Source organism: Scyliorhinus canicula, chromosome 18, assembly GCF_902713615.1.
Source record: "Scyliorhinus canicula chromosome 18, sScyCan1.1, whole genome shotgun sequence".
Classification (NCBI taxonomy): domain Eukaryota; kingdom Metazoa; phylum Chordata; class Chondrichthyes; order Carcharhiniformes; family Scyliorhinidae; genus Scyliorhinus; species Scyliorhinus canicula.
The window spans coordinates 60,583,564-60,609,410 of NC_052163.1; the positions used below are offsets into that span (position 1 = coordinate 60,583,564).

At 46.7% G+C, this 25,847-nt stretch overlaps 1 protein-coding gene and 1 long non-coding RNA gene across 6 annotated transcripts in view; one reads left to right on the forward strand and one right to left on the reverse strand.

The window, feature by feature from the left end:
- cacna1g (calcium channel, voltage-dependent, T type, alpha 1G subunit) overlaps positions 1 to 25,847 on the reverse strand; it is an 827,599-nt gene that overhangs the window by 102,796 nt on the left and 698,956 nt on the right. For 3 of the 4 annotated variants that reach the window (XM_038776398.1, XM_038776397.1, XM_038776396.1), the window contains 4 exons: positions 17,480 to 17,606; positions 10,658 to 10,783; positions 7,269 to 7,358; positions 3,880 to 4,072 (listed from right to left, as the gene is read on the reverse strand). In XM_038776398.1, the coding sequence (XP_038632326.1) occupies positions 3,880 to 4,072; positions 7,269 to 7,358; positions 10,658 to 10,783; positions 17,480 to 17,606 (536 nt within the window). Of the gene's footprint in view, positions 1 to 3,858; positions 4,073 to 7,268; positions 7,359 to 10,657; positions 10,784 to 17,479; positions 17,607 to 25,847 lie in introns of all 4 variants that reach the window. The other variant, XM_038776395.1, reaches the window with a different exon arrangement.
- LOC119952850 lies at positions 1,414 to 25,411 on the forward strand. Of its 2 annotated transcripts, none has more exons than XR_005457902.1 (3): positions 1,414 to 1,517; positions 23,107 to 23,199; positions 25,092 to 25,411. It is a non-coding gene; the product is annotated as an uncharacterized LOC119952850 (long non-coding RNA). The 2 variants fall into 2 exon arrangements; XR_005457901.1 differs by lacking the exon at positions 1,414 to 1,517 and adding an exon at positions 22,567 to 22,816.

The window sequence follows — 25,847 nt, forward strand, 5'->3', positions numbered from 1 at the left end:
TGGACTCTGAATGGGACATTTCCGAGGCGACTGATTTGAAGCTTATCAAGCACCTGGATTTAATGTGATTTTGTTTTGTCTCGTAAAAGATGTTCAATGTCATCAGTGTGTCTAAAGAAGATTTATAAAAAGTGAGCCTGGGGAATTAATAATGTAAAATAAGGAGATGGCAGATTAATTGAACATTTGCATCAGTCTTTGCTGTAGAGGAGCAAAGTAACATCCCAGAAATGGCTATAAATCAGGAAATAGAAGGGAGTGAGGCATTCCGGAAAATTACAATCACCAGCAAAATGGTACTGACCAAATGGTTGGAGATGTGGGCTGACAAGTGCTCAGGTCCTGATAGACTTCATCCTCGGGTTTTAACAGAAGTGGCTCAGGAGAGAGTTAATGCACTGGTTTTAATTTTCCAAAATTCCCTAGATTCGGGGAAGGTTCCATTAGATTGGAAAAAAGTGAATGTAATCTACTTCATTCAAAAACGTAGGCAGATAGAATGCATAAAATTTCAGGCCATTTAGCTTAATATCTGTCATAGGGAAAATGCGAGAAGCCATTATTAAATTATATCAGAGCATTTGTAAAAATTCAAGGTAATCAGGCTTTTGGGAAAGTGAAAGTGAAATCAAGGGCGAGATTTTTGGCCTTTGAGTGGAAATTCCTGCCCGAGGTCAAAGGAACTTTGCATGGTCCCCGTCCTGTCTGTGGCGATCTTGAGGTGGGCGTGGCCAGGAAAATCCAGCCCCATGTTTAACCAATTTATTGGAGTTCTTTGAAGGTGTAAAACATGCTGTGGGTAAAAGGGAACCAGTGTATGTATCATACGTAGCTACATCGAAGGTTATTGCAAAAAATAAAAACTCATGGTCTATGGCATGGATAGAAGATTGGCTAGCCAACATGAAAATGAGAGTCGGCATAAATGGGTATTTTTCTGGTTGACGAGATGTAATGAGTGGTGTGCCACAGGTATCAGTGCTGTGGCCTCAACTTTTTACAATTTCTATAAATGACTGATGAGGACCGAATGTACGGTGGTATAATTTGCTGATGGCACAGAATAAGGTGTGAAGAGGACATACGGAGGCTATAAAGGGATATAAATAGGTTAAGTGAGTGGGCAAGGATATGGCAAATACAGTATAATGTGGGAAAGTGTGAAATTGTCCATTTTGGAAAAAGAAAAAGGAAACATATCTAAATGGTGAGAGATTGCAGAGCTCTGAAATGCAGAGGGATCTGGGTGTCCTGGTTAATTAACTGCAAACATTTAGTATGCAGGCACAGCAAGTAATTAAGAAAGCTAATAGAATGTTATTGTTTATTGCAAAGGGAATTGAATACAAAAGTAGGGTGGTTATGGGCAGGATTTACCGATCGACCCTCTGTGTGTTTTTTGGCAGCGGAAGCGATACACCTGGGATTTTCTGCTCCTGCAGTTGACTGCGCCCCTCATCATTGGAAAACGTGTGCACCATCGTGGGACCAGACTATCTTGTCGGTGTGAACAGCTGGTAAATTCCGCTCTATGCTTCAGTTGTACAGGGTATTGATGAGAACACATCTGGAGTATAGTGTACAGTATTGGTCTCCTTATTTAAGGAAGGATGTCAATGCATTGGAAACAGTTCAGAAATGATTTACTGGATTAATACCAAGAATGGGCAGGTTGTCTTATGAGGAAAGGTTGGACAAGCAAGGCTTGTATCTGCTGGAGTTTAGACGAGTAAGAGGTTACTTCATTGAATCATATAAAATCCGGAGGGGTTTTGACAGGGTGGATGAAAAGTTAACAATTCCTCTTTTGGGAGAGTCTAGGAATAGTGGTCACTGTTTGAAAATAAGTGGACTACTCCTGCTCCTCATTCGTATGTTCGTATTTATCTGATACAACCAAACTGATCATAAAGAGATTAAAGTTCTGCTGAAAATCATGGGCGAGTGTATAATTTTACCATTTGTCTATCTAGATGAGTACATGTGGAATTATTGCCATTGGAAACCGCTGTCCTACTAAATACAGGGATAGAACACCTCAAACTATCTTTCAGCCCTGTCCTTTTCAGCTTTGTATCTTTGCATATTTTATTTTTTACCTTTCCCACAGCTCTGGGTGGCAGGGCGGGGGTAGGGCAGGGAAAGGTGCTTGGTGTAAGGTAGCACAGAGGGGAAGGTTGCAAGGAAGTGGTCCAGTCATGGTGTGGGGCAAGCTTGCTGGGCCAAGTTGGTCTTTTCCTGCTTGTCACAGTTCATAGACTCTCAGAATCCCAACAGTGTAGAAGGGGGCCATTTGTCCCTTCGAGCCTGCACCGACCCTCTGAAAGAGCACCCTACCCAGGCCCGCTCCCCTGCTCCATCCTTGCAACCCCACCCAATCTTTGGTAATTTTAGCGTGGCCAATCCACCTGACCTGCACATCTTTGGACTGCTGGAGGAAACCGGAGGAAACCCACGAGGCATGGGGAGAATGTGCAAACTCCACATAGATAGTCACCCAAGGCCAGAATCAAACCCGGCTCCCTGGCGCTGTAAGGGTAATTTAGCATGGCCAGTCCACCTAACCTACATAACTTTGCACTATGGGAGGGAACCGGAGCACACAGAGGAAATCCATGCAGCCACAGGGAACATGACCTTCAGGGAACAAATAAAACAGTAGAATGCCCTACCAGTATAGAACAGAAGGTCATGTAGTTGGATATCATAATAATTATAATCTTTATTAGTGTCACACATAGCTTACATTAACACTGCAGTGAAGTTACTGTGAAAATCCCCTCTTCACCACACTCTATGTTCGGGTACACCGAGGGAGAATTCAGAATGTCCAATTCAGCTAACAAGCACGAGCGGGATTCTCCGACCCCCGTCTTCTGGGCCGCCCGACGCTGGAGTAGTTCACGCCACTCCTCGGCGCCGGTACGGCCCGACCCACCGGGTAGAGGAGAATCCCGCCCCAAGTCTTTCAGGACTTGGAGGAAACTGGAGCACCCGGAGGAAACCCACGCAGATACGGGGAGAACGTGCAGTGACCCAAGCCGGTGATTGAACCTGGGATCCTGGCGCTGTGAAGCCACAGTGCTAACCACTGTGCTACCATGTCACCATGTTGTGCTCTCTGAAGTTTCTAAACATATACTATAACCAAACAACACTGCATTTTCCTTCAATAACCTGCAGCTTCAGTCAAGCATGTGGAAAGTTAAGTTCAGTAAAGGCTAGTATCCCATGAGTTCATCAATTCTACCACTACTAAAATATGTGAGACAACCACTTCTAGTGGAAATGCCTTCCTGTCCGTCTCTAATTCATGATGGGCTTCAAATTTGAGAAGAGCAGGTTTCTGCACGAGAAACCGTTTGACTGAAGATCCAAGAGGTTTTGGTAATGGTCGTAGATATGCCGTGTTTAAAGATCATCACTGGCATGACCCCAGTGAATGGTCGAGAAGCAGTCGTGATATATGTTGCAACCCAAAAACCCAATAAAACAGTGAGCGCACTCACAGGTCAATTGTGCAAGACACGGCCCCTTCAGCTTGCAGAACATTGTACAATAGTGACAACCACTGATGGCACAATGGAGCTAATAATATTCTTACACTACTGTGTACTATACTCATGAGAATGCTTTGGGTAAATATACAGTTTGCCCTCCGGAGGAGTTGCTGCCAAGACATGCAAGCGAGGTAATGACAGGGCAACTGTTTATGTGGGCTGATGGGATTTTATTTCTGGACCATGCAGAGGCCTAACTTGCATGCTCCGGGATGTCCCAATTATTAGGCACTGGGGAAGAGGGGAGAGGGTTCAAAGGTCAAGCACGACTCAGAAAGATACAGGAAAGACTACCGACCAGCCAGCTGTTTCTCCTTACTCCGTCTCTTTTTTTCCATACGTCTGAGGCGCTTTTCCTCACGGAGCTTGGCTTCCTCCACCTCCTGGTGCTTCCGGCACTTGTGGAAGTTCTCCACCACCACACCAACGAACATATTGAGCACAAAGAACGCCACGATCAACAGGAAGGAGATGAAGTAAAGGAGCATCCATGGATTGTAATTCATTATCGGCTGGAAACATGAAAGCAGCAACTCAATAAGATGTTTAAAAACCACAGATTCACTTAGCCAAGGAGGCCTTTCAGTCCACTGTGCCTGTGTCAGCTCTTTAAAAGCACTGTCCAGTTAGTCCCACATTTTCTACTCTTTCTCCATAGGCCTGCAAAATTTTCCCCTTCAAATAAATATCAGGATGTTATTGCTGAATCTGCTTCCAGCCCTGTTCAGGCAGTGGATTCCAGATCAGAATGACCTGCTGTGTTCAATAAACTTCTCATCATGCTTTGGTTTCTACCAATAGAAACCATTTTGTCCTATTTATTTTATCGAAATCCCTCATAATTGTGAACAGCTATTTTCAGTCTTCCCTCAAACCTGGGTTTCGATGAAGAGTAATATTGGACTCATTAACCCTGTTTTCTCTCTCTCCACAGGTCCTGCCAGACCTGCTGAGTTTTCCCAGCACTTATCCCCTTAACCTTTTGTGCTTGAAGAACAGCTCCAGCCTCTTCAATTTTTCTACACCAGTGAAGTTCCTCATCCCTGGTACCATTCCAGCAAGTCTCCTCTCACCCATCTCAGTGAGCTTTACCAATGTGGAAACAATCTCACTTGTGGTGGGAGGATGCCCTTGAGTAGCCATCAATTGACATCTTAGGGGCCTCTCAACTGGACCATGACTGAGTGGGCCATGGGTAACATACCAGCAGGGGGTAACATAGCAGTTGCTGCCTGGTTTAATTTCCCCTGCTTGCCAGCCCACTCCTGCAGATATGTAAAATTAAATCTTATGACTCGAGAAAGCCCAAGATTCCACATTCTTTGTTAGTAGAGGGAACTTGTCATGAAATTCCCCTGCACTAATTGCAACAGACTTCAATTTTGGATCTACAGAGAGATTTGGTGCAAATAGTCTTTGGCATTATTGTTCTCATTAAGGTGGTGCGTCTTGGTGCAGGTGAATTGTGTACTTTCCTATCCAGGATACTCCCTTGGAGGTCCAGTTATGATAGAATGCCCATTAATTCTTCACTCATAAGGAGATGGAAAGGTGAGGGTAGTATGTGGTCTTCTGGGGCCTTTGGTGGAGGATGGAATTAAACCCTCAAAGTAGAAAAAACAAAGTTGGAAGCAGCATTACAGCAACAGGACTCCCTTCTTCTCTGAGGGGCTGGTAGAGGTTTGTTGTATTAATTGCAGCAGTGGAAGAAGGTGTCTTCCCCTCTCTAGATTCTCATTGTTGTTCTTTATGTCTCAAGATACTGGTCCCAGCACCTATCTTTACCGACCATGCCTCCTTTATTAACGCAACTTTTTCCATGTATGATATCATTGGTGTATCTCAGGCCAACCTTCTGAAGTACTCAATGTGTTCCACTGTTTGACAGTAAACTGCATGTACCAGGAGAGAGAGAATGTATGAGAGGAGAGAGAACATTCTCTTACGGTATTTACGAAGAAACTGTGGAAATGTGGAGCAAGACGGTGATGGGGAACTAGGCAGGTCTCACCCCAGTTCAGGGTTGATAGGTTGACAGGATTTCCCATCCTATTCAATCAGTCATTTGTGGCACTTAAGCATTTCAACTCACCTGGCTACCGCATCTCACAAAGTTATTATTAATACACAATTCTATCAAGTGTTCCTGTTATTGTTCTATAGATATGACAATGGAACTTGAGGCAACTGTTACGAAGTGGGCGACCTGTATATCACACAACATATTATTTTACTTTCAATCTAAGCCTGCATTAATACATTGGTGCATGTAGATAAAAGTGAGGAGTGTGGAAACGTGCAGGTGAAACACAGAAACTATTGAGTAAGTGGTACAGGATAAACTGGAACTATTTGGGTGGAGAGTGAACTCATGTCCATTCTCAGCTGCTGGGGAGAGCAGTGTGGACCTCTGGGGCTCTTTTGATATTTGAGCATAAAATTTAGCTGTGGCCATTGGCGAACCTGCACCAAATGCTTTCAGCACATGGTGACTAAAATGGAGGAGACAACAGTTCACTTACATGTTGAGACAGTGATGAATACGGTAAAAGATCTGTGCTCTAATTTGGAATTCAACACCAAGGGTACCTAAAATATCCCACAGCAAGTGGGAGATCACTACTTGCATCACAGTACAGGAATCACTAGCTACTAAAAACAGAGAGGGGTTGGTGTAGATCCAGGAATCAGTCTGTGGGCTGCTGCTATATGTCGGCACAATTTATTTCGCAGACTGCAGCTTTCATGATAAACGTGAGTAACATCCAACTACCTTCTCCTTTTCTCTAATTTTCAGGCTAAATAATCCCCAAAGAATATCAATCTAGTCAAGATGCCACTTGCCCACAACGCCTGCATCACTTCCAATTGGAATGTTAGTTTTTCTACCTCAGTTAGGAATGGGCAGTGCTCCCCCATAACTCAAAGATATGGAAGCTAGGTGGATTGGCCATGCTAAATGGCCCCCCAAAAAAAGGAATAGGTCGCGCTGCTCTTCTTAGTAATGTTGATGACAAGAGCATTGCAAATGGCTATACATACACCTCTGGGAATAGTGAGTCCTGTATCACTGGAAATAGGGATGCTTGTGTCACTGGGAACAGTGATTGCTGTATCACTGGAACAGTGATTCCTGTATAACTGGAAATAGGGATGCTTGTATCACTGGGAACAGTGATTGCTGTATCACTGGAACAGTGATTCCTGTATAACTGGAAATAGCGATGCTTGTGTCACTGGGAATCGTGATTACTCTACCGCTGGGAATAGTGATTCTTGTATCACTGGAATAGTGGTTCCTGTATCACTGGGAATAGTGTTTCCCGTATCACTTGGAATAGTGAGCCATGTATCACTGGAAATTTGTGATTCCTGGATCACTGGTCTTGGATATGGGAATTTATGGATACTGTAAAAAGCAGAATAAACACAATAGTGATTCCTGTATCATTGGAAAGTGTGATTCTTGTATTACCCGGAATAGCGATACATATATCAATGGGAACAATGATTCCTGTAGCACAGAGAATAGTGATTCCTGTACCATTGGGAATACTGATTCCTATATCACTGGTCTTGGGTATGGGAATTTATGGATACTGTAAAGAGCATGATAAACACAATAGTACCACTGGATAGACACAATTCCTAGATAGGGACTGCAATTTAGTATGGAACAATTTATGACATTTCAACTCAATACATTACCTGCTGATCCACTCCCACTGCATCCAATCCATCATACATAATGTCAACCCACCCATCCTTCGATGCAAGAACAAACAAGGACATCAGGGCCTGTTAGTAGGAGAAAATAAAAGCTCATTAGATGCAGTAATGTATTACTCAGGTATTCATGTTTGCTCCTAGCTAGAACAAGGTCGCTTTAAGAGTTCAATCACGTGATGTATTGATGATGCCATTGGCAGTTTGGGTGGGCTAACAATCAGTCTTTTCTAGCAGCCTGTGAGAAAACCTTTCCAATAAGTTCTTGTTTGTACCTTCGGGCCGGCAAGCCTAACCTTTAAAAATGCCACAGCAGGGCTGATCACTGTGTATTGAGATCAGAATTAATAATTTTCTATAGAATAGACTTAAGCATCACTCACTCTGACCAGGACAGCACAAGTTAAAGATGTTGTTTAATTCTCTTCCAGGAAACACCTTGATCTCCTGTCACCTAACACCCATAATGGCAGCATAACATATTAATTTCCAAGACATATTTATTGCATGCCAAATGTAAGAACAACACTAACAAATGTTAAATGGTCCAGAATTGGGAACAGGCTAACAATGTTGACAACAATGTGGACATTGAACATTTTAGATTCGTTGATGACTAAGTAGAATACTCTAAAGGAATGGGGTCAACTGCCCAAAAATTGTCGCCCCAATATTTCACAGCCCATGAAAGCGTTGTTAATTAAAGTATTGGAAAATAATGACTGGTGTTCAAATTTTAAAGTCAGAAGCATAATACATCCAACTGTTTACCTCCTGGCTGAATACTTATAGTAGGAAAATGCTATGTATTCTGTAAATAAAAATAATTTAGAGTAAACAGAATAAAATTTGTAATCTCAACCCAAAGCTTGGTGGTGCAAACATATTTACAGATTGGGTCAGCTGGCAGGTCTTTTACTTAAGCATCAGTTTTCTATCAAGGCCAGAGCACATAATCTCGGTCTCACACAATAGTGCAGCCATGGGGTACTGCAGTTTGCCACAGAGACTTCAAGTGGGGCTTGGTACACTTGTTAAAATGATTGCTAAAGCTGCAACGTTATTAATTAATTAGAGAAGAGCCTGAGTTCTTCTCCTGCAATCAACAGGAAGAGTCTTCAACACTCTTCCTGCAATCAAAATCACCTCACACTGGTGTTTGTGGGATGCTGTTGGTACAAAATGGCAGCTGAGGGTACTGTTACGTTCTAGTGCATTGCAATGATTGAGTCAGTGCACCAGAGAATGTCTAGTTCGTGACTAGTTAAAGATTTATTAAATTACAATAACATGGGAAGGAAAACAATACTAATACTGCTAAACTATTAACTGTTGATACCTTTATGTGAGCTAACGCAAAACACGACTGTCCACGATGAGTCCTAACTTCGGACTCCTCGAGGTTGCAGTATCACGTGGCACATCTCTACTGCCACCTGCTGGTTGGAGGTCTGACATGTTAACACATGGAATTATGCATATTATTACAGGTGCAAATGTCAGCTGAGGGTAGCACGGTGGCACAGTGGTTTGCACTACTGCCTCACAGTGCCAAGGACCCGGGTTCAATTTCGGCCTTGGGTGACTGTGTGGAGTTTGCACTTTCTCCCCGGCAGTGTGGTTTTCCTCCGGGTGCTCTGGTTTCCTCCCACAGTCCAAAGATGTGCAGGTTAGGTGGATTGGTTACGCTAAATTGCCCCTTAGTATGGGGGAGTTGGCGTGGGTAGGGTGATCTTTCAGAGGGTTGGTGCAGACTCAATGGGCTGAATGGCCTCCTTCTGCAATGTAGGGATTCTAAAATAGCTGCTGAGGATACAAGGGGAGCAGAGGGTACAAAATGGCTCCTGAGACCACCTACATAACAGTCAATGCATTCCAAAGTAGTTTGTTGTGTTCTGAAATATTTGTGCAACACAGGTAAACAATGCAAATGACATTAAAGGCCCCTTTGAAGATATAACATAGGGGCTGATGTTATAAATCTTCATTTCTAAAAGGGGACTTGAAATACTACCTTACAATATTGTTTACCTAAATTGAAAGTATCGAGGATAAAGGATGCCATAATCAATTGATAATAAATGGACTCAAAAATTGGGATAGGGCACTGTTCCAAAATGTAGCAAGTCTAATATAATCATCAGTCGAGTATTGGTCAGTCTTGGAATCTGTTGTTGGCAATAACTATGAATGGTCAACAGTTCATTAGAATGCCTAAAACTTTGGGTGCTGACAAATTATGAAGAAAAGCAGAATGTTCAAAATACAAGGAATTAATGAAGATTTAATTAAGTAATGAAAAGAACTGAAGTGCTATAGTTGGTTAAACTTTGAAAGGATGATTATGATGTAATGGCAAATAAAATATTGTGAAATAGCAGTAAATCTATAGAATATTAGACTGAGGAATACCAACTCTGAATTGCTGGTAAAATTAAGTATTAATCAGATTGCTTTCCCGGGATGATAAAGGACTAATACAAGCATTGTCTTATACCTGGAACCTGGGATCCTCATCCTGGCAATTGAAACAATTTGAGGGCAGACCCTGACAGGAGTGTGTTGGCCTAGATTCTGTGCTCAAGTCTCTGGAGTTGGGCTTGAACCCACAATCTTCAGGCTCAATGGGGAGAGTGCTACCAGCCGAACCATGGCTGACACCTTATATGGATGCTTGACTTCATGAGGACTGCAAACGTAATGGTGCGCATCCTGTCACTATTGGATGTGGAGATCTTAGGACTCTTGAATACCTGGCACATCTTTCACAAATAGTGCGCAAAATGCATTAAGGACCTTCCCATGCGGGGGTTTGTCCATATGCGCCTGGTCTGTCCCTGAGGCACAGTGCTCTTTACTGACGGTGACTGCCTCAAAGATTTGCTCCTTTCCATCTCTGGGAGCTGGCTTGTCTGACCAAATGTCCAACTGAATTGTGGGAGCCCCACTCTCTGCAAAAATGGTCAAAGCTTCCCAGGTTCCTGACAAGATGGGTCATGACCCCTGGTGCCACTCCTGAGGCATCAGGCACGGCCCCTCGTCCCACCTGACACAGACTGAAGTCACTGACAGTGAGTAGATTATCAGCCCAGCAAACTCTCCATCCTCTTGGAGAATGCACAGCATTACTTTACAAATCCTCTCTCGGGGCGACACGGTGGCACAGTGATTAGCACTGCTGTCCCACGCCGCCGAGAACCCAGGTTCGATCCCGGGTCACTGTCCGTGGGGAGTTTGCATTTTCTCCCTGTGTCAGCGTGGGTCTCACCCCCACAACCCAATGATGTGCAGTGTAGGTGGATTGGCCGCGCTAATTTGCCCCTTAATTGGGAACATTTAAAAAACAATTTTTAAAACAAATGCTCCCCTACCTGCCCCAGGTTGTCAAAGTTGTACTTGTGACGGATCCACTTGTAGTTGGCTTGGAAACAATCCGATTTGTTGGTGATATTTCTTGTGTCTTCCCCAAGACAGACGTAAAATTTACCTTTGAAGAGCTGAAATGAAAATAGACGCACATACATTGGAACTGTTTCGATGTAAAGTTGTTTCATTTGGGAAGGGTGACTGCGAACTCCAATCCGTGAATGATACACTGCAGGAGGCCATTCAGCTGATTGTGCCTGTGCTGGCTCTTTGAAAGAGTGATCCAATTTGTCCCTTTTCCCTACTCTTTCCTTACAGCCCTGCACATTTCTCCTTTTTGACGATATATCCAATTATTGAATCTGCCACCTTTTCAAACTCTGCATTCCAGATTGTAACAACAGCCTGTCAAAGATAGCAATAGGCTGAATTTTATGTGCCCCCTGACCGGCATGTTTGTCATGGTGGGGGCGGAGGCATATAAAATCCCACCCATCCCGTGCTCTCCCCCATGATCGGAAGGGTGGGTGGGTGCCGTAATCGGTAGCCCGCCTGCCGTTTTTAAATGAATAATGAAGAGTCAATTAGACTTGTTTGCAAGCTATTTGACCCTGATAATACGCTGCCCAGGCCATAAACCGGCATTGGGGGCAGGACGCCCAATTTTTAAACTTAAATGCTTAAAGTGCAGAGGGAGGTTTTTAAAAATGTTTTTAAGATAAAGATAGATAGTTTTTTTGAAGAATAAAGGGATTAAGGGTTGATGTGACCATCAATTCACAAGACACGTGATTGGAAGTGAACAGTGGTTTTAATAGTCTTACAACTGAGCCTGCCTGCGACGAGATGAACTGGCAGCAGGCTCACAACTGCAGATCTTTATACTTCCAAATAGTGGGAGGAACTATGGGCGGAGCCAAGGGTGGAGCCCAGTACAAACTCCTCATCTCCCCCTATGGGCAGAGCCGCGCAACTGCTCATATACCGATCTTACAAAGACACAACACATACAATATAACACAGTGTGAATTGCTAGGATTGTGATTCACCACAAGGGTTATGGTGTTCGGGCTGGAAAGTGGAGCTGAGTCCACAAAAGATCAGCCATGATCTCATTGAATGGTGGAGCAGGCTCGAGGGGCTAGATGGCCTACTCCTGCTCCTAGTTCTTATATTGTTGTGAGGGGAGATTGGGCAGATCGCTCTTGGGGGACTGGTCTCTGCTAAATGCAGGGCAGCCTTCCCACACCCCTACCTAGGCCAATTCCCAGCTTCCTTCCTACTCGCTCCCTCCCTTAAACCCATCTTCCCCTCCCCCTCTACCAAAGCTTTTCCAGCCCAAGACCCTGGACTTACCTGCTCCAGAGATCCATGCGCCTTCTTTTCTTCTGCAGTCCCAGTAGCAACCACTGATGTCTTCATCACAGTGCTAGGACTGATGGAGCAGTTGGCCTATCAGAGTGGCTGGCAGTTCCAGAGGATGGGTCTTCTTCCCCCATAAGTGATGGAAGTCCCACTTGGCTCTTGTTAGTCCGCCCTGTGGCACTTTATGGCAATGGGGTGGGCCAGCCTTGAACATGTCATTTGTGGGCAGCACGGTAGCATTGTGGATAGCACAATTGCTTCACAGCTCCAGGGTCCCAGGTTCGATTCCGGCTTGGGTCACTGTCTGTGCGGAGTCTGCACATCCTCTCCGTGTGAGCGTGGGTTTTCTACGGGTGCTCCGGTTTCCTCCCACAGTCCAAAGATGTGAAAGTAGGTGGATTGGACATGATCAATTGCCCTTAGTGTCCAAAATTGCCCTTAGTGTTGGGTGGGGTTACTGGGTTATGGGAATAAGGTGGTGGTGTTAACCTTGGGTAGGGTGCTCTTTCCAGGAGCTGGTGCAGACTCAATGGGCCGAATGGCCTCCTTCTGCACTGTAAATTCTATGATCTATGTCCGCATCATGCAAACGGTTTCTGGGGGTGGGGTGAATTGTGAACCCACCCCCCCCCCCCCCCCCCGACTCCGCATTATGTTTCCCGATATGGGTGAATTTGGGTGGTTGCCATTAGTCAGTAAAGCTCAATTTCTTCTCTGCCTGGGCCCATTCTGTGTATACTGAGTTCAGAACACTCCAAGATTGTTTAGGACTGAAATGAGGAGAAATTTAATCACTCAGTGGGGTGACTTAGAGTCCGTGTTCGCTGTCAGCATAAACGGCGGCATGGACCCAAAATTTCATAAGAGTCAGTAAAACAGATTCTCATCAGTGAGATCTTGGGCGAGATTCTCCGATCCTCCTGACGGGTTGGAGAATTGCCGTGGGCGGCGTGAATCCCGCCCCCGTCGGCTGCCGAATTCTCCGGCGCCAGGGTTTTGGCGGGGGCGGGAATCGCGACGCACCGGTCGGCGGCTGCTGGCAGCAGCCCCCCCACGGTGATTCTCCAGCCCGCGATGGGCCGAGTGGTTGCCCGTTTTCAGCGTGTCCCACCGCCATTAATCACAACAGGTCCTTACCGGCGGGACCTGGCTCTACGGGCGGCCTGCAGAGTCCTCAGGGGACCCGGGGGGATCTGGCCCTGGGGGGTGCCCCCACGGTCGCCTGCCCCGCGATCGAGGCCCACCGAACCGCGGGCGGGCCTGGGCCGTGGGGGCACTCTTTCCCTCTGCGCCAGCTGCTGTCAACCTCCGCCATGGCAAGTGCGGCGAAGAACCCCCACTGCGCATGCGCTGGCATGATGCCAGCACACGCTGCCGCGCATGCGCCGACTCATGCCGCCCAGCGGAGGCCCTTTGGCGCCGGTTGACATGGCGCCAAGCCCTACCGTGCTGGCTGCGCAGCGCCAACCACTCCGGCGCCGGCCAAGCCCCTGAAGGTGTGGAGGGTTCCGCACTTTCAGGGCGGCCTGATGGCGGAGTGGTTCACGCCACTCCTCGGCGCCGGAGTGGCCTGCCCCGCTGGTCTGCGGAGAATCCCACCCCCTGTTTTCCAATTTTCCATGCCCCTTGCCAATGATGCAATGTAATTCCCGCCCAGAAGGCCGGGTACCTCATTTCAATAAGTTGTAATAAATTTAAATCCAATTAAAGGTCTTCCACGCCATATGCTCCCCCCTCACTGAATATTCAAACCTCAGCACCGTGACATCACGTCAGCGAGGTTTACAGTAGATAATTAAAAACTTGAAACAGTTGAAGGGAATTCATCGGGGGCACAAAGATAGGTATAGTGCCCGGGGGGAGAGGGGCATGCCTGGGCTGCAGTGCCAGGGTGGAACTGCCAGAGGTGGGCTCTCTGGGCAGCCCCATTTGAGGGGGGGGGGAATCCCCTTATGTGTGTCGGGGGGAACACCCCGATGCTTGCATGTGGGGGGTGTTACCCCAATGCTTGAGTGGTGGGTCGCCTGATGCTTGTGTGGTGGTGTCGTCCCCATGCTTGCGTGAGGGGGTCTCCCCGATGCCTGTGTGGGGGGGGGGGGGGATTAGCCTGATACCTGATTGGAGGGGGGGGGGGGGGAGAGTTCCTTTTCGAATGCAGATTGGGGCGACCTCTAAATATAGAGTGGTGAATGGTGCTAAACATCGTGCAATCTTCAGCAAACATCCCCATATTTACCTTATGATCGAACAAGGATAATTGATGAAGCAGGTGAAGGTGGTTGGGCCTTGGACAGTACCCTGTGGAACTCTTGCAGTGATGTAGTGGAGCTGAGATGACTGACTATCAGCAAACATAACCGTCTTCCTTTGCGCTAGTTATGACTCCAATCAGCAGAGAGTTTCCCCCCTTTATTCCCATCGCCTTCAGTTTTGCAATGGTTCCTTGATGCCGCACTTGGTCAAATAACAGCAGTTACACTGACCTCACCTTTGGGGTTCAGCTCGTTTGTCCATGTTTGACATCAGGCTTTATTAAGGCCAGGGGGTGAGTGGACCTGATGGAACCCAAACTGAGAATCAGTGAGCAGTTTATTGCAAAGCAAGTGCCACTTGATATCACCGTTAATAACTCCTTCGATCACATTACTGATCGTCGAGAGTAGACTGATGGGGCAGTAATTGGCTGGGTTGGACTTGTCCTGCCTTTTGACATCCCTAGGAAAGGTTTTACATTGCTGGGTAGAAGCCAGTGTTGTAGTTGTACGGAACTTCTTGGCTAAGAGCATCGCAAGTTATGGAACACACATTTTCAGTACTGTTACCAGACAATCGTCCGGGCCCAATGCTTTTCTTCAGGCATTTCTCGATATCATGTGAAATGAATCTGTGATGCAGGGGACCTCTGGATGCTCCGAGGTGGATTAACCACTCAACATTTCTGGCAAAAGCCTCAGCCTTATCATTTGAATGCATTGGATACAGCAAAGGTCCTGACAACATCTTGCCAGAAATGCTGAAGACTTGGGCTCCAGAACTATTTATGCCTTTACCCAAGCTCTTGAAAATGTGCTGCTTTCTTGACCTGCTGCAGCCCCGAAGGTGTAGGTACACCCAAAGTGCTTTTAGGGAGGGGATTCCAATATTTTGCCCAACGACAATGAAGGAATGGCGATATATTTCCAAGACAGGATGATGGTGACTTGAAGGAGAATCTCCAGGTGATGGTGTCCGCAGCTATCTGCTGTCCTTGCCGTTCTAGATGGTAGTGGTCTGGATTTTGGAAGGTGTTGCCTAAAGAGTCTTGTTGAGTTCCTGCAGTGCATCTTTTAAATGGTACACACAGCTGCCACTGCGTGTTTGTGGGGGAGGGAGCGACTGTTTGAGGAAGAGGTGCCAATCAAGCGGGCTGCTTTGTCCTGGATGGTGTCAGGCTTCTTAAGTATTGTTGGAATTGCACCCATCCAGGCAAGTGGAGAGTATTCCATCACAATCCGGACTTATGCCTTGTAGATGGCGAACAGGCTTTGGGGAGTCAGGAGGTGAGTTACTCGCTGCAAAATTCCCAGCTACTAACCTGCTCTTGCAGCCACAGTAGTTATACCGACCCAATTACATGAAATGAAAATCGCCTATTGTCACAAGTAGGCTTCAAATGAAGTTACTGTGAAAAGCCCCTAGTCGCCACATTCCGGCACCTGTCCGGGGAGGCTGGTATGGGAATTGAACCGTGCTGCTGGCCTGCCTTGATCTGCTTTCAAAGCCAGCGATTTAGCACAGTGTGCTAAACCATGACCCAACCACAGAGTCTAACTACCTAACATTGGCCTTCAATGGCATCCCCATCATCAAAGCCCCACCACCTATATCCTGGGGGTTGCCATTTCGACTAAAAACTGAACTAGACCACATGAACATTTTCGCTACAAGAGCAGGTCAGAGGCTGAGAATTCTGTGGTGAGTAACTGTGCCTGATGGGTGATCCTCCACAACTTGCCAGCACTTTGATACAATATTGGATATATTATAGCAGTCTGCTTGATCGCCAGCCCATCCATTACCTTAAACATTCGTAAGAACATAATAAAAAAAGAGTAGGAGTGGATCAGATGATCTCTCAAGCCTGCTCCAATATTCAATGTGAGCATAGCTGATCTTCAGCTCCAACTCCACTTTCCTGCCTGTTCCTCAGATCCCCTGGTGCTCTGAAATCAAAAAGCGATCTACTTGAGTATTGAAGATACTCACCCTTAAACTACCTCTTTGCAGCCTCTCTGTGTCCTTCTTTCAGTTGGGCAGGACCACAGGCAAAGTGGTTAGCACTGCTGCCTCACAGTACCAGGGATCGGGGTTCAATTCCGACTTCGGGTGACTGTCTGTGCGGAGTTTGCACGCTCCCCCTGTGTCTGCGTGGGTTTCCTCCGGGTCCTTCCCACAGCCCAAAGATGTGCAGGTTAGGTGAACTGGCCATGCTAATATTACCCAAAGGTTAGGTGGGGTTACAGGGATAGGGGTGGGGAATTGGGTCTAGGTAGGATGCTCTATCGGAGCAAGGGTCGGTGCACACTCGATGGGCTGAATGGCCTCCTTCTGGACTGCAGGGATTCTATGATTCTTCTTACATTCCCACCTTTCCTTGTATTGTCAGCAAACATGGATACACCACTCTTGCTTTCTTCCTCTCAGTCATTAATGTAGAATGTAAATAGCTACGACTGCAATACAGATTCCTGCAGCACCCAAATAGTTAGAACCCGCCAAATTGAAAGTAGAACATAGAACATAGAACAGTACAGCACAGAACAGGCCCTTCGGCCCTCAATGTTGTGCCGAGCCATGATCACCCTACTCAAACCCACGTATCCACCCTATACCCGTAACCCAACAACCCCCCCTTAACCTTACTTTTTATTAGGACACTACGGGCAATTTAGCATGGCCAATCTACCTAACCCGCACATCTTTGGACTGTGGGAGGAAACCGGAGCACCCGGAGGAAACCCACGCACACAGGGGGAGGACGCGCAGACTCCACACAGACAGTGACCCAGCCGGGAATCGAACCTGGGACCCTGGAGCTGTGAAGCATTTATGCTAACCACCATGCTACCCTGCTGAAAGTGGCCCATTTATCTCCATGCTCTGGCTTGAATTTTCCCGCACCTGCCACCAGTGGGATCTTCCAGTTATGTTGAAGTGGCTGGATGTTTGAATGCTGCCCGCCTTTTCTGGTTCTGCACCCGCTGCGTTTGGGCTGGTAAATTCCACCCTATGTTTTTTATCCATTAACCAATCCTCCATCTGTGCCAATATGTTACCCCCAGTTACATGAGCCCCCGCCCCAATACACAGCCTCGCTCTCCAGGGCACACAGGATCCTCACTGAGGGCACAGAGAGCCCTCGCCCCCAGGGTACACACTGTCCACACGCCCGCATGCGAGGCTGATTTGATGAAGGTACAAACCTGCACTCCTAAGATGCCAAAGATGATAAAGAAAGCGCAGCAGATCACCACAATATTCCCAATAGGCTTCAGGGATGACATCAGTGTTTCGACCACGAGTTTGAGACCTGGCGCTCGGCTGATTACCCTGTTTGGAACAAGAGAGCTTGTATTAATGATCGATCTGACCGAGGTGAGCATTTTCTGTACACCAAAAATGACATGAGGCTGAATTTGCACTTTGAGGGTGGGAAACAGGGGCTGGGTGGGGTTGGGGTGACGGGGGGGAGAGAGAGAGAGAGAGTCTGGGGGGTGGGCAGAGGGGAAGGAGGGTTGGGAACGCAGTCACTGGTTGGAATTATGAGCAGGGCACTGTCCTATTTAGCATGGAGACAGGTTCCCTGTCCAATGAAGGGTGGCAGGGTGGCTCTGGGAGTTAAAAAGCCAATTGAAGGCCTTGTAGCTTCAGAGGAGCACCTGGCTGCAGCAAAACGCAAGTCACTGAGAGGGCACTTCAACACAAAGGTTCCCTCTCAGCAAATTTAATTGAAAGTGTGGTAAAGGAAGGATTGGTGACCACCAGTCAGTATGTATAACAAATCATAATGGGATATTTTCAGATGCCAGGAATAGAATCGGGAAACAAAGTAGTTTTGGCCCTGGTCTGCCTATGTCCAGACTTTGGTGGGCCCCAGGAGATCCTACCCATTGGGCACGATTTTCCCAAAAACGGAACTAAGTTCCCAAGCTTAATACGTTCCCAAATTTGTTTAGCTGATTGGTTCCTGGCACTTGCAGTGCCGAGAAACACATGGCTATTCAATGCAACTCGCTTTGAATAAGGGCCCTAACTGGGGAATCCGAGGCCGCACGTAGCCCCGTTTTTTTACAACAGGGAACTATGTTCGCCGAATCCCCTCTGCTGTAGCGAGAAATTAGGACACCATTTTTGAATGGCATCCGGATCTCTGTGGGCCACAAAAAAAATCCCCAAGCTCCTCCAGCCTGAACCCACACCGGGCAATCCCAGCCCAATCAAGTGTGCACAAATAATGCCAGCTTGGCACCTTGGTAGTGCCAACCTGGCAAAAAGCAGTGCCACTTGGGCACCTTGGCAGTGCCAGGCTGGCACCCACTGCCAGGGTACCCAGTGGCACCAGCAGTGCCAGGGCACCACACTGCCCAAAAGGCATGCAGCTGAGGGCCTCCGATCCCCTTGCAGATCCCCATGAGTGCCATTCCATCTGGTCCCTCTTTGTGGGATCCCCAAAGGGATTGAATCCCAAAGCCTCAGGAATCTTCACATAACAATAAGGCTTACTGCCTCGCTCCAACATGTAGATTTGCCAAAAACTGATCCAGCCCATTGTTTGGTGGGATTAACCTCGCAACGTCTCGTGAGATTGCGTTGAATCTCGCAAAGCGTTACGAGCCGGGTAGCTCTCGGGAGCGGGGTCTCTTGGCTTTCACTCGCCATGCTCCAGGGTCCCAGGTTCGGTTCCCGGCTGGGTCACTGTCTGCGGAGTCTGCACGTCCTCCCTGTGTGTGCGTGCGTTTCCTCCGGGTGCTCCAGTGTCCTCCCACAGTCCAAAGATGTGCGGGTTAGGTGGATTGGCCATGATAAATTGCCCGTAGTGTCCTAAAAAGTAAGGTTAAGGGGGGAGGGGGGGTTGTTGGGTTACGGGTATAGGGTGGATACGTGGGTTTGAGTAGGGTGATCATTGCTCGGCACAACATCGAGGGCCGAAGGGCCTGTTCTGTGCTGTACTGTTCTATGTTCTATGCTGCACCACGGCAAGCTGCTTTTCTGGCCCAGCGTGGCCGGCAGATCGCGCCTACGGCATATACTTCCCTCCAGTCTGAAATGTAATCCTTCAGAATAACTCTCTGCTTCCTGTCCTTTAGCCAATTTTGGATCCAGTCTGCCACAGTACCTTTAGTTCCTTGAGCTGAAATATTACTAGCTTGCCTAGATTATGGTATTTTGAATTCCGCACTTTCTGTTGACTGTTGACGCCGGAGTGGTTGATGCCGGTTCTCCTGCTGGCGTGGGGATTTAGTCCCCAGAAGGGAGAATCCCGCTGCATATGTTAATGCATCAAAAAACTTGATCAGGTTAGTCTAACCTGACTTGCCTTCAACCAAATTAAATGCAATTTTCTGCAGATGCTGGAATCTGAAACTAAAACATAAAAAATTGCACAATCTCAGCAGGTCTGACAGCATTTGTGGAGGGAGAACAGGTTGACGTTTTGAGTCTGGATGACTCTTTGCCAAAGCCCCTGTGTGGACTTTCATTTATAAGCCCACACTTTTCTAAATGCCAATTAATTTAGTCTCAGCAGCCCTCATTTGGCCATTAATTGGCAACTAAAGGGCCTCAATCGGGGGCCTGGTCCACCCCCCCATAAAATCAGGGCCAGGCCCGGGTGGGTGAGTAGGCGTTGGGAAGGATGCCCACTGAATTTGATGGCCCTGCTTTGCTGGAAAACTTGCCAACAGTGGTTCATCAAATTATGTCCCACACATCCGTTGCAATTTCTATTCGCACTTCCTTTGGTAACATAGTAGCCCATCGGGGTTGGGTGACTTTTCTATTGGGATACCTGCCAAACAGTATATCCTATATATCCATTTTATTCGATCCAATATACGTATTGCTTCCTTCTTTACAGCAACAATTCCAATGGCAACTTGCATTTATATAGCACCCGTAACACAGTAAAACTTCCCAAAGCATTTCACAGGAGCACTGCCAAACAAACTTTGACACCAAACTATCTAAGGAGGTGTTAGGCCAGATGATCAGAAGGTTAAAGAGGTTTGAACTAGCATTTTAAAACATGGAAAGACAAATAAAGGGAGCGATTCAGCAGACTCAGGTTAAAGTCTGGTTTTTGGATGTATTTCACCATCATTACATTACTGACTAACTCACCATCTGATTCCCCCGCCTCGCGCCCCAACAGTCGGAGGCCTGCTGCATCTCATGTTACAGCTGGGTCCCAGCCAGATGCTTAGCCTCTGGACAAGGTTGAAAGAGCTGATGCAGATGACAGGACACAGCCATTAGATTCTTGAGGGAATGTCAGCGAAATTCCAGCGATTGCAAGGTCGATTTGAGGAGTCTGAAAGGCTGCAAGTGCAGGGGGTGGTGCCGCCAATGTGTGGAACCAAAGCCAACATGGAGGAAAATGGGGAGAAGAGCAGAGGGTTTAGGGGGGGGGGGGGGGGGGGGGGAATTGAGGATGGATGTAGGGAAATAGGGTGGCAGGGAAATTGTTTGGGCTGACAGACACAGCCTCGTTCTAAGAGAATCGGGAGACGATGAGGACCTCCCTGGTCCTCCTGGCATGTTGGACCCTAGCCGCTGCCTATCCTCCATCCTCGGACTCCTCCTTAGGCCCGTCCTCTAGCCCCTTCAGGACCGCGTCACCATCCTCCTCAGACGAGGCCGCATGTCCCTCCGCCACTTTCTGTTCCTTCTCCTCTCCAGCATGTCGCCCTGCTGCTGTGCCAGATTGTGGGGGGCATCATTACATAGGGTCTCCGCCTCCACCCCAGGCCTCCGCACTGGCATCATCAGTAAAACTCAGTGGGTATCTCTTGTCCCCCATTAGCCAACCCTTCACCTGGATGGTCTTCGAAGACACCGGGGATCTAGCTGTGCTTCGCCCATTCCCTTTCTTAGACCGCCTATGTACCTTCTTTATTCAGCTTGATTCTCTAGTGTACTATAAAACCTTTTCAGTCTCATTTTAACATCTTGGCCAGAATTCTCCTGCCGTTCAAGGACGGTGGGGTTCTCTGATCCCGCCAGCAGAGCGCCCCTGCCCTTGGGTTTCTCAGCAGCATCAGGTGGCTCCGATGGGAAATCCCATTAACAGTGGTGGGAGCAGAGAATCCCGCCACCAGAGGATGGAGCGTCGCCAAGGAACACATGGCTGGTGGGCCGGAGAATTCCGCCCTTCATCTTTAGTCACTATGGACGCCATTTCTTTCTCACTGGGTGTTGTGTCTACTCTGTACATACACCACCTCCATTTTGTTCAGTGACAGTTTTGCTGACCAAGTTTTCATTCCAATGCACCTGTGCCTGTAACGTACCGTTACGAACACACTGAGTGTGAGGAAAATAACTCCACATCATCTCAGCTCACCTGGAACTCCTTGGGGTTTGAGGAATTTATCTGAGCTCTTGCTGATAAATGTATCCTCCTGCTCACTTACATTCAAACCTACTTGAAGGGGACTTCCAGGCCCCTGATGGCAGTTTTGTATCTCAATGCATTGGATTATCTGTCAGAAAACATACCATCTCTTTCAAAATTCACCAGTGCTGCAGTTAACTCCCAAGAGTGTGCTCAGTTCTCATTGATGGTACGAAGGTACTTCGCATAGCAGTTGCCCACTCAGTGAACTGCATGGAGATTAAAATGTTATTATTCTTCATCTGTCCAGAGGTGCATTTGAAAGCTCTTTTTAAACTGCTTTTCACTTCATTCCTTTGTTACTGTATAGTTTTAACCTATCAAATCAGATTTCCATATTTCTGCAGTGCTTGCCCTATGACAGAGTAATATTTCCACTGGGATCGCCAGCCTTGTGAAATGTTTTTGCCTTCTCTCAGATACTGAAGCACTTTTTCCCAACCTGCATGAATCAACCCAAAGAGGTCTCGAAAACAAATGTCCACAGGGACTCGTTATAGAAGTACCTGCATTACAACTGTAATGTTTGCCAATATGGCTACAAGAGGCTAAAGGAACAGGAATGGACATGAAGCCACATTACGACTGTGGTAACTTGGTCACAAAAAGATAGCTGAAACGGGTTAATCTTAAAGTTAATCTTCAAGTTAAAGTTAATCTTCTTTAATTATTAAAAATAACAAAGTTTAAAATACAGTATGGGCTCAAAAACAGGAGCAGCTAGTTAAACATTGAAATAACAGTGACGGAACAGAATTAGAACGAACAGCAGTTAAATACGGCAGGTAACAAGAACAGCTAAGGACGTCACAGCATTGACTGATGACATCGGCAATGGATTTAAATAAGAAGATGCATAATAATAACAGTCTATAACAAAGACCAACAGCGTTTAGCAATTTTCAAAGGTCAAGAGCAGTACTACCACCGCCATACTCTCCTTCAAGTTACACACTCTCCTGACTTAAACATATCACTGTTCCTTCATCATCCATGGATCAAAATCCTACTCTGCAGCACTGTGAGAGCACCCCCACGGACTACAGTGGTTCCAGAAGGCTCACCATCACCATCTCAAAGGCCACTTGGGATCAGTAACTGCAGTCAGTGCTTATTGCCAACTATAACTCAGATTATAAAAGTTCAGGTAGGCCAAATATAATTGAACATTAACAAAATGTTATTTACATATATTTGTTCTTGGATTCAGTGCACCCTAATGAGGTGTGAGCTAATGAGCACCAAAATAAATGGAGCACTTAAGTTGCCAGACCTGGCACTTAGAAATTGATGTTAACACAAATAGAGAATGCTTATCGCACTTTGGTTGATATTTTAAACTGGGAAATGTGAAGTGGTGGGGACTGTAAACAGAAAGCTGACATCAGCCCTTCCCTGACTGTATTTGATGATTATTTTTTTTGCATGCTAAAACAGATTAGAAGGGATTGCATCTCCTGATGTATCACGCTGAAGGACTGATGTGGTTTTTCCTCTAGGCCACGGACAGGATTGAGTTTACTAAAACAGGTCAGTCGTGAATCATCCACAATTTTGTGGATTGTCTATTGGGCCATCCTTTGCCTTTCTAATCTCCTTTGGGGCAGGAAATAGACAACAGCTGTCACACAATAGCTCAGCGGCTGCTTATCTTTCCCGGCCAGCCCTCTGTAATCCTTTCACATGGGTATTCCCATCTAAAGTCTAATACAAAGTACCCTAGAACAACTCAAGGTTTATAGAATTGCACAGAATTTAACAGCATAGAAATAGGGCCTTGAACTCAACAGCACTATGCCAATGTTTGTAGTTTACACAAGCGTACTTCATCCCCCACACTATCAGGATATCCTTCTGCCCCTTCTTCCTCATGTAGCTCCCCAGTTTGTTCTTAAAAACATCTATTCCACCTTTACTCTTCACACTACCATATAGGGGATGAATAGCCTCTCCAGAAGTTAAACAAGCATTGATAAAATTAGTTTCTCCTCAGTTACAGTGCCAACATTTCATTAACTGAAGTGCTGGTGGCTCTAAGCCCAGAGGGCCTGGAATTTGGTTGAACTTTAAGGTTGCCTAATCTCATTATGGAAACACTTACTGCTCAGGTCAGAAGTGGGATGGGCAAAAGGACAAAGATAGCCACATGTGATTTATGGAGTGCAGGTTCAAAGGGTACCGGTTCAAAGGGCACCAGATCCTGGTGGAATATTAAATACCATCATTCTGCCTGCTGGGATCCCAGTTGAATGATGTTAATGGCAGAATTTTCCAGACCGGACATAAGTGATGTGTGGAATTATTGGAGAGCGACGGAGGAAGTAGCATTTCTTACAATTAAGGACCTTAAGAGACCACTTAAGGGGCTATTTCCTGCTCAGACTCAATTTTTAGGTTGGCAGGTCGAAGATAGATCCGAGGGGTGTGGCTGTGTGTGTGGGGGGGTGGGGGGGGGGGGGGGGGGGGGGCGGGGGCTGGCATTTTCCATGGAAACAAAAGTTGACACTTCTGCTGGCATTATTACTGCCAAATCTGAGCAAATAAACAATAGGGTATAAGGGGAGATTTATTTCTGTACCATCGGTGTGGCGGACTAGAGATGTGTGTGTGGCAGGTGAGCAGGAGGGAGTCATTTCGTTCCCAGGTACAGCAAGGAGGAAATGGGGTGGAGACCTATTGTGTTTGGCATAACTGGAGCTGAACCTGCAATAAAGGGAAACCAACCATTTGCGCTTTTTAAAATAGAATTTACAGTGCAGAAGGAGGCCATTTGGCCCATCGAGTCTGCACCGGCTCTTGGAATGAGCAACCTACCCAAGGTCAACACCTCCACCCTACCCCTATAACCCCATAACCCAGTAACCCCACCCAACAATCAGGGCAATTTTGGACACTAAGGGCAATCTCTCATGGCCAATCCACCTAACCTGCACATCTTTGGACTGTGGGAGGAAACCGGGGCACCCGGAGAAAACCCACGCACACACGGGGAGGATGTGCAGACTCCGCACAGACAGTAACCCAAGCCGGAATCGAACCTGGGACGCTGGAGCTGTGAAGCGATTGTGCTATCTACAATGCTACCGTGCTGCCCCTGCACGGTTATTTGAGGAATAACAAAATGTTGGTCTGGGAGCACAAGGTGGTAATTCAATCTCACAGCACTCTTTTTCAACCGAAATTCTTATGGCTGATAACATCAACAGGGCTCTATGGTTATATTCCTGCCTCCTGCTCCCTCTGCCAGACAATTGTTAGTTCTAAAAATACACAACCTGCAGTTTATTTTTCCAAATAATAATTTTCAAAAATTCATTAATTTTAATAGACTGTGAAGTGATCAACCGATAATAAGAGAGATTTTACACTATGGCACGCATGACAGGAGCTATATTATTAAAAATATTGTTCCTGTTCTACAGTATTACAGATGAAGAGTTACTAGTGCAAGGGACTGTCACTGTTGAAATGTCTATTGGCGGCATGGAATCACACACCTGGAAGGCCAGAGTGGGGAAGAATTACTGTTGGAAGATAATTGGTTGGGGGACTACTGGTGTTGGAAGACTATTGGTTAGAGGAACCATCAATATTGAACGATTATTTGCTTCCATTTCCCACCCTCCTCTCATCTTCACATGGTCTGACTCTCAACTCTTTCCTTCCTTTCCTCAGCTCCTCTGTCTCCATTTTGGGGGATATGCTGGCAATGGATGTTCATTATAAATCCACTGACTCCCAAAGCTCCCTGAATAAATTCCTCATACTCTGCTTCTTGCCAGGACTATATTCCATTCTGCCAGTGTCTCTGTCTCCCTTGCATCTGTTCTGATTTAGATTTATTTATTTTTCCAATTAAGGGGTAATTTGGCATGGTCAACCTGCACCTTGAGATGTGGGGGTGAGACCCATGCAGACATGGGGAGATTGTGCAAACTCCATGGACAGTGACCGGGGCCGCATTGAATCCGAGTCCTCAACACTGAGGCAGCAGTGCTAACCACTGCTCCACCGTGCCGCCTGCAACTGTTCTGATGATGCAAACTTCCATACTTGTGCCTCTGACAAGTCTTACTTTCTCTTCAATGGAGATTCTCCCCACTGTGGTTGACCGAGCCCTCGACGGTGTTTGTTCTATTTCACGCTCTTTTTCTCTCACCATTTTCCCCCCTCGACCA